The sequence below is a fragment of the Malaclemys terrapin genome, chromosome 18, assembly GCF_027887155.1.
Source record: "Malaclemys terrapin pileata isolate rMalTer1 chromosome 18, rMalTer1.hap1, whole genome shotgun sequence".
Classification (NCBI taxonomy): Eukaryota; Metazoa; Chordata; order Testudines; family Emydidae; genus Malaclemys; species Malaclemys terrapin.
Genome location: NC_071522.1, coordinates 16097969 through 16107042, shown reverse-complemented (window position 1 = coordinate 16107042; position 9074 = coordinate 16097969). Strand labels below are relative to the sequence as shown.

General features: G+C 46.5%; 1 protein-coding gene across 1 annotated transcript in view; it reads left to right on the top strand.

Moving 5' to 3' along the window:
• The first annotated feature begins 409 nt into the window (after window positions 1-409).
• The window catches only part of RCC1L (RCC1 like), a 46481-nt gene continuing 37816 nt past the window's right edge, over window positions 410-9074 (top strand). The window contains exons 1-3 of the mRNA XM_054008593.1: window positions 410-650; window positions 1077-1328; window positions 3970-4099. Coding sequence (XP_053864568.1) covers window positions 510-650; window positions 1077-1328; window positions 3970-4099 — 523 coding nt within the window. The 5' untranslated portion in view covers window positions 410-509. The remainder of the gene's footprint in view (window positions 651-1076; window positions 1329-3969; window positions 4100-9074) is intronic.

Genomic DNA, 9074 nt, shown 5'->3' with positions numbered 1-9074 from the left:
GGGGGCAGCTGGGCCCAGGCCTCCCGCCTTTGTTCATGGACAGATGGGCTGGCTCCCGCCATGGCAGGCGCGCTCAGCGGGGCTATGTCACAATGCCACTTCCAGTGCTCCATGGGGCTGGTGCACCGGGGCCAGCACCACCCCCATAGGGACCCAGGGCTTGCTCTGGGTGGTTATAGTATGGCCCCGGCACGATGCTTTTTGGCTTCTTTCCTGGGGCCCCCAAATTTGGGCATGGCCCCTTTAAATCACAGGCATCGCGAGATTTGGCCGGTCTCGAACGGGGCTGCCGAAAAGCTCTTGCCTCTGCTGTCATGGCCGCCGCACGTTCTGTCCACGTGACCCACGCGCTGAAGTCGCGCTGCGAGTCCGTCCTCCTGTGTTCGGGGGAGGGCACCGGGAGGTCAAAGGTGAAGGGTCGCCAAGATGGCTGCTCCCGCGCAGCTGCTGTAGAGCAGCGACTGGCGTTGCCGGCCTAGCGGGGGGGCGTATCGGGCTCTGCTGGGACAATGGCCCCGGCTCCGCTGCTCCTCACTGGGAGCCGGGGCTGGCCGAGGCTCGTGGGGCCCCAGAGGGAGCTGCTGGTGCAGGGGCTTCAGGGGTCTCGGAGGGGGCTGTTGGGGTCTCAGGTAGGTCAGAGGAGGCTGCAGGTGCTGGGGCCCCAGAGGGGGCTAGGGGGGTCCCAGGCAGGTCAGAGGGGGCTGCAGGCGCTGGGGCCCCAGAGGGGGCTAGGGGGGTCCCAGGCAGGTCAGAGGGGGCTGCAGGCGCTGGGGCCCCAGAGGGGGCTAGGGGGGTCCCAGGCAGGTCAGAGGGGGCTGCAGGCGCTGGGGCCCCAGAGGGGGCTAGGGGGGTCCCAGGCAGGTCAGAGGGGGCTGCAGGTGCTGGGGCCCCAGAGGGGGCTAGGGGGGTCCCAGGTAGGTCAGAGGGGGCTGCAGGTGCTGGGGCCCCAGAGGGGGCTAGGGGGGTCCCAGGCAGGTCAGAGGGGGCTGCAGGTGCTGGGGCCCCAGAGGGGATTAGGGGGGTCACAGGCAGGTCAGAGGGGGCTGCAAGAGCTGGGGCCCCAGAGGGGGCTGCAGGTGCAAGGTCTCTCCAGAGGCTTTGCCAAGGTAGCCAAGACCAGGAGCAGCAGAGAAGTGAAAGAAGCTGAGGACTCTGCCCCAGTTTTTCAGTATGTGGGGGAGAAGTCCAAGAGGAAGGACAGGGTGTTTGTCTGGGGTTTCTGTCACGCTGGGGCCCTGGGGATCCCCAGCTTCATTAAGCCTGATGCAAGCTGGAAAAAGCACCGGAGGATACAACCCACACCCTACCGCCTGGACACAGCTGAGAAGGTGAGTGAAAAGAGCTGGGAGACCTGTTAAGTATTATTGGAAGGACACTTTGGGCTGGAGGTGTGTCCAAGTCAACATGTTCAGAGCCTAACTTTCCCTATGATCACAGGTGTTTTGGCTTGATTGTTTGGTTCAGCTCATTATAGTGAGAGGGACCAGCTGCAAAATTAGCACCTGAACTTTCCCAGGCTTTGGTCTAATCATTTTGTTTAGGCCTGCCTCTGATTTTTTTTTTCAGGGGGATTCATTTTAAAGAAGTATTAAAACCTTTTCTCTGGTGATGAGGATTTTTTTCTGTGTTTTAATGACGCATAATCACTAAGGTCAAAGGACTGTCAATGCTAGCTCAGTGTAACAGGTCTCTCAGCCAGTTTGAATGAAAGTGATCACAAGCTCTGAGCTTTTAAATGTCAGGTTGAAAAATTCAGCACAACATATTCATGATAAGAAGGTGATTTTAAAAACTTCCTTAAAATGCTAAAATCAGTGGATGTATTGTATCTCAGTGAATCAGACTTGGCAGTGTCTGTCCTAAAATATGAAGCTTTTGGGGGTTAATTTAACAGTTTTACGTTAATTCCATTGTTGTCAATGTAGCTGAGTCAATGTGCCTAAGGAGAGTTTGTGTCATAATAACTATCATTGCTTATTTGCACTGTGATAGTACTTAGAGGCTCCCATCAGGAATGGGATTCCATTGTTCTTGGACCTGTGCAAACACACAGGATGGTACTTGTACATTATCTAGAGAGCTTTAGCATGGTATATAGTATATTGCCAGAGCCATAACAGAGATGGGGAAAATGGCAGAGAGCTCATGGTTTCCTTTAACCCCCCAGAAGAAAAGTATCCCTATAGTAAGTTGCTCTTTTGTACCTTTGCACTTTGAAGAAATTAGAAACCCATTTTAACAAAGTTGTTTAAATTCATTCATTTCCTTTAGCCTGATGCTTGGTGGCTTGCACTGTGCCCGAGGAGGGCTGAAATTTATGTAAATGGTTTTTTAGTCTTTATTTTTATTTTTAAATCCATCTACTTGCTAGTTTAGAAAACAAAATCCTGTTCATTTCTGCTATTCAAATTGTGCTTAAGTGGAAGAGTTTTGATGTTCTGTGTCCTGCTTCTCATTCTTTTATTTCACAAAACCACTGCACAGTTTTGCATGACTGATGCTCCACCAAGTGTTCTAGGACTGGACTGCAGGGGTTGCTGCATTTGTGAATTTAGATGTATTGATAGAGCTCTAGTCTTATCAAGATGAACAGCTTTTTGGTCTTAAATCTCAGCAGGGATGTCCAGAGTCTGGCACTAGTCCAGGGGTCGGCAATCCTTCAGAAGTGGTGTGCCGAGTCTTCATTTATTCACTCTAATTTAAGGTTTCGCGTGCCAGTAATACATTTTAACGTTTTTAGAAGGTCTCTTTCTGTAAGTCTATAATATATAACTAAAGTATTGTTGTATATTAAGTAAACAAGGTTTTTAAAATGTTTAAGAAGCTTCATTTAAAATTAAATGAAAATGCAGAGCCCCCCGGACCGGTGGCCAGGACCTGGGCAGTGCGAGTGCCACTGAAAATCAGCTCACGTGCCGCATGTTGCCTACTCCTGCGCTAGTCATTACTTCCTAGAGTGCTAAACTTGCACCTGAGTACTGTGTCCATACAGTGCTATTACTGAAGCATAAAAAAAAAGAACAGTTGAGAATTAATTTCCATCCTCGATTTTATTCAGAAAAGAAGCAAGAAGAATCGGGTCAGCAGTGCATAGTCTCTCTTTAGTCTGGACTACTTTGGGGTTGTCTCGTACATCCACAGACGTGATAACGACTTAGCAAAACTTATACGTACTGCTTAGGTCATGTCAAGACTACAGTTGCCACAGTGGCAGAGCTATGGTGGTGCAGCTGTGCCACAGTAGAACTGTAGTGTAGATGCTTCCCATGTTGACAGAAGAGTTTTTTCCCCATCAATGTAGTTAACCCACCTCTGCGAGAGTTGGGAGCAAAGGGCTTGTCTACACTGGCAATTTACAGCGCTGCAACTTTCTCGCTCAGGGGGTGTGAAAAAACACCCCCCTGAGCGCAGCAAGTTTCCGTGCCAGTGTAGACAGGGCATCAGTGCTGGGAGCTGCGCCTCTCGTGAAGGTGGTTTTTTTTAAGCGCGCTGGGAGAGTGCTGCACCGCGACCACACAAGGCACGTTAAAGCGCTGCTAGTGTAGACTAGCCCTAAAATGATGGAAGAATTCTTCTGTTGATCTAGCTGTGTTTATGGGAGTTAGGTCACCCTAACTACAGTGATCAGGGTGTGAAATTTTTCACAGCCCAGTGCGACATAGCTAGGTTGATCTAAGTTTTAAGTTTAGATCAGGCTGTGTCTTTAAAAACAAACAGTACTTTTGGACTAGTTGCTAAAATGACCAAGTGTTTAGAAGCTTGTCTAGCAGCTGTTTGAGTTTTATTCTTAAACCCCAACAGGTTAAGGACTATTGATGACTCTCTGGTAAGGGCTGTACCCAGAAGACTCCTTTGCCATGAATTGGGGGCAGTGGTTTAAATAAACATGATTCTGAGTTTATAAAATCAAGTAAGCTTTAATTTTCCAAAGCAGATTTATAACTCAATGTTTTCCTTTTTTTCTTAAAGATATCCTCTGCAGCATGTGGCTATGGCTTCACGCTAATATCCTCAAAAACCACTGACATTACCAAAGTTTGGGGCATGGGGCTGAACAAGGATTCTCAGCTTGGCTTTCAGAGAAGCAGGAAGGATCAAAGTAAGCATCTCAGCTCTTGTAGGGATTTGAGGGGTCATAAATAAGCTATTTGAAAACATTGCAGATTTTTCTAGAAGTCTAAATCCCAAGGGAGTTGGGTGACCTTTAAGACAGACCCCCCTAAGCATTTCCTGGGGGTGGAGAGCCAGTGGGGATGGGTAGGAGACTATGATTGAGTTGCAGTGATGGTGGCTGAGAGGGTTTTTGAGAATTGTCGTGTAAAGAATTTAGTTCCGTCCATGGAGTGGTTTTAAAAATGTATTTTGTATTTGTAGTGTACCAGCCCAAACCCATTTTGGGCAAACCCATCAGCTAGGAAAATGTGTTTGCTACCACACGTTAGGCACATATCTGGTGATCATCGCCAGGGTGGATGTAGATGCTGGAAGTGGTGCAGTGTCTCTGTGTCATGTAATGTTTTAACATTACTGGGCATCCATATGTTATCATAAAATCACAGAAAGGGCCTTAACTCATGGAAACATAGTTTAATTTTGCCTGAAATTGGCAGACAGCTTCTAAATACAATTGAGAATGCAACTATGTACTCAAAATAGTACTGCTTTGGAAGGTTTGGTAAATATTTAGCCCCAGATGATATATTGTGTGCATGTTTCCCATATTTTTTTTTGCCTTTCGTTAAAGCAAAAGTCTAGTCATATGACAGTATGAGCTTGTCATTATTTGGAGAATGGTCTGATTTAATAAAAGCTTTTTCTTTCTGCTGTTTTTATGAAATTATGCAGACAAGACCCCCTACTCCCCAATTATAAAACATATTTTTGATGTTATCTGCCTGGCTAGAGATGAAAGTCTAAAGCACACATGGTACAATTGTAATGATCTTCTTACTAGCACTGAATACAATGACAATACGTGCAAACTTCTTATAATTGTCGGAGAATAACAGAGTTCTCACTTTTTGTTTGGGTACAGCAAGTCAGCTTCCACATATTACAGTAATGACTCTTAATGGAAGGGCTGTAGAATGTCTTGTATGAATATATTGTGTGAGTAACAAAGTATAACCGTGTACTCCTATGTAACCCATACATCTGACTATTAGCTACTGAATGTCTAATGTAACACCCCTTCATGCTATATTTACTCACAAAAATAGTCACAGTAATTTGCAGGTAGTTGAAACATGTTTATTCCCCCTCAGAATCTGTGTCGGGTGTGTTCAGTACTCTGTTGCTACACTCGTCACTGTCACAGTTGCATGCATTGGAGCACATGAAATCTTCCCTGTGGCCTTTGCACCTCCTTGTTGCATAGGTGCTCTCACAGCTACGCTGCCCAAAAGTAAGGATGGCATCTGGTGCAGGTGGCAGCACCATCATTTTAGGAACAAAGTGTCCTGGGCTAGTTATCAGTCATCCATTGTTGACGGGACACATGAAGATACTGTACTGTTGCATGAGCCTGACTGATAATTTGCACATTGTTGATGGCAGTTTCTCGCTGGTTTTGTTCTTAGCAAACAACTCATAGCACACATTATCAGAGATGCTTGCTTCTTACCACCGGAAAATAAAAATACCTGTGAGACGTAGGCTGTTGACTGAAAAAACTGCAGTTGGGTTGATCTGCAGTTACCTACCTTCAAATCTTGTTAGTGCTACTGAGCAAAGGCTACTTGATTCAGCTACTGCTTAGTTCTTCATTAACTCTCTAGTTACATCAGGTCTGTCCATGCCCTGAATTCAAAGTGGTGGGCCTAATGTATAAATCACCACCAGGCAGAGATGTGGTTCCCTCCTAGACTGTTGTATCATCTTTGAGATGTGATCAGATCTGAGTGTGTCTGCCCAGTGTAGGTAATCGGAGCAGGCAGATAAATGACAGCAGGCAGGTAGGTTACTGAAACACAAGCTGATATTTCATGCTTGTTCTTGGGATGGAAAGAAATCACTTTTGCACAAAGCTAGGGGGAAGTTAGCAGTGTGCACAATGAACGTATCTGACTAGCCTTCCCCGGAGCTGGCCAACCCATAGCTTCAACCCCAATAATCCAAACATTAGCAGATTTTCACTTTGGTTTTACAAAATGGTGCTCCTGTGAGCAAGACCGGCATCGCCAACAGGTGCCAGAGACGCACACAGGCTGCAGTAGTATTGCTGTTTAGCACACTTTGAAAGTTTACCCTTAAAGTTCATAGAGTCAGATTGGCTTGGAAATTTGTATGCTAGTAGAAGGCCTTGGGTACCATTTGTGGTGCAAATTTAAGGTCATGGTTAAGGGACTATCTGGCTCCCTTCCTCTCCCAGCAAATGAGCTGTGTTTAACTGTAAAGTGCTCTAACGTGCAAACGCAGAGCCAGGTTGGCTTGAGAACTGCTCTGCCAGATGAAGACCAGGAGTAGCATCTGGGCTACAATTCTGGGGTCCCTTGGTGACGAGAGCCAGCGCTTCCCCTGATCTGTTTTTACAATGGGTCAAACTCCTCTGAGAACTCCAGCATTTGGAGCGACAGATAGCGCCCATGCAGCAGGCATGCAGTGCTGAGCTGGAGAGTGCCTCTAGCACGAACTGAGCACACTCAAAGTGGAATTTGGGGAGCTAAGAATGGGTACACTCACTCCACACCATGGGCACACATAGCTAGACCTATAAAGGGACTTGGGTGCCTAAATCCCAGGTTTAGGCACCACCGCAATTCTCACAACCTCTGCACAGCTGCTTCCCAATCCTGTAGGTGCCTAAGTTTTTGCTCTAAAAATTCCCAAGCCACCTGCGTTTCTTCCTCTGTGCACGTGAACATAAGAGTGGACATACTGGGTCAGACCAAAGGTCCATCTAACTCACTCTCCTGATTTCTGACAGTGGCCAATGCCAGGTGCCCCAGAGGGAATGAACAGAACAGGTAATCATCAAGTGATCCATCCTGTCGCCCATTCCCAGCTTCTGGCAAACAGAGGCTAGGGACATCATCCTGCCTAATAGCCATTGATGAACCTATCCTCCGTGAACTCATCTAGTTCTTTTTTGAACCCTGTTATAGTCTTGACCTTCACAACATCCTCTGGCAAAGAGTCCCACAGGTTGACTCTGCATTGTGTGAAGAAATACTTCCTTTTGTTTTTAAACCTGATGCCTATTAATTTCATTTGGTGACCCCCTAGTTCATGTTATGTAAAGGGGTAAATAACACTTCCTAATTTACTTTCTCCACACCTGTCATGATTTTATAGACCTCTATCATATCTCCCTTTAGTGGTCTCTTTTCCAAGCTGAAAAGTCCCAGTCTTTTTAATCTCTCTTCATATGGAAGCTGTTCCATACCCCAGATCATTTTTGTTGCCCTTTTCTGAACCTTTTCCAATTTCAATATCTTTTTTGAGATGGGGTGACCACATCTGCACGTAGTATTCAATATGTAGACATACCATGGATTTGTATAGTGGCAATATGATATTGTCTGTCGTCTTATCTCTCCCTTTCTTAATGGTTCCCAACGTTCTTTTCGCTTTTTTGACTGCTGCCGCACATTGGATGTTTTCAGAGAACTATCTGCAATGACACCAAGATCTTTCTTGAGTGGTAACAGCTAATTTAGACCCCCTCATTTTATATGTATAGTTGGGATTATGTTTTCCAATGTGCATTACTTTGCATTTGTCAAGATTGAATTTCATCTGTGATTTTGTTGCCCAGTCACACAGTTTTGTGAGATCTCTTAGTTGAGTCCAAAACAGACTACAATCTTGAGTAATTTTGTATCATCTGCAAATTTTGCCACCTCAGTTTACCCCTTTTCCCAGATCATTTATGAATATGCTGAACTGTACTGGTCCCAGTAGAGACCCCTGGGGGACACCACTATTTACCTCTCTCCATTCTGAGAGTTGACCATTTATTCCTACTCTTTGTTTCCTATCTTTTAGCCAGTTACTGATCCGTGAGAGGACCTTTCCTCTTACCCTATGATCCTCATGCCTAAGCCCCAGCATGATTCTCAAGCCATTATCTTCCCTTGGGGGCTCAATTGGGTAGGCACCTAATACCACACAAGGCGGTTGTGGAGGCCAGGGCCTCCTTTATAATGTTTAGCTTAATGGTTAGGGTACTCACCTGGGATCTGGCAGAGCCTGGGTCAGTTTCCTCTCATGGAGGAGCTGGGATTTGAACAGCGATCTGTCACTTCTTCTTAGATGAGTGTCCTCAGTGGAGGTGCCACTCCCTCCTGACTTTTACCCACTGGTTAGGGCACTCACCTGGGGTGGGGGTGAGTCTGCTTTGATTCCCCAGTCTACTGACTGAGAAGGGATGTGAATAGGGATCTGCTGTCTCGCAAGTGCATGCCCTGAGTGCTGAACGAAGGGATCTTGTGATGTGGGTTGCTCTTCTTCTCTTGTTGATGCTGGGCCACCTTAATGAAATAATTACACGGCAGTTGGGCCACGGCTAGCTAGTCTCAGGAATGCTCTGTAGCCCAGTGGTTTGGGTTGTTGCTCAGGAGGTGGGAGTTGAGGTTCAATTCCCCCTCTGCCTGCCTGGTGGGATGTCAACAGCCATCTCCTAAGTGCTGGGCTAGGTGGAGTCCTGGGGAGGGGCTCCCTCAGGCTTTCCTCTTGAAGCTGTTCCACTTTAATTAGCAATTAATTGGGCCAAAGAAAGAGTAAATGCTGAGCTGTCCTTTATAGTGTAGAGGTTTGCTTACTAAGCTGTGCTGCTGGGGATGGAGTGATCCTTAGTGCAGTGATGAGGACACACTTGACAGATGCCTATTGAAATCCCTTCTCCTCAGGCACACGGGGGAATTACACCAGCCTGGCTGAGTATCCAAACTGCCAAGCTACAGGTTTCACAGGTGGCTTCTGCCTCCTTTCCCCTCTCCCTCAGCTGGTTTGGGGGAGGGGGGGAAGGGGGCATTATGCTGGTAACTAAAAGTTTTTTTTTTAACTTTTTTTTTTTTTTTTTTTTAAAGAAACAGTCTAGGCACCTAACTCACTCAATTCCATCTTCAAATGCT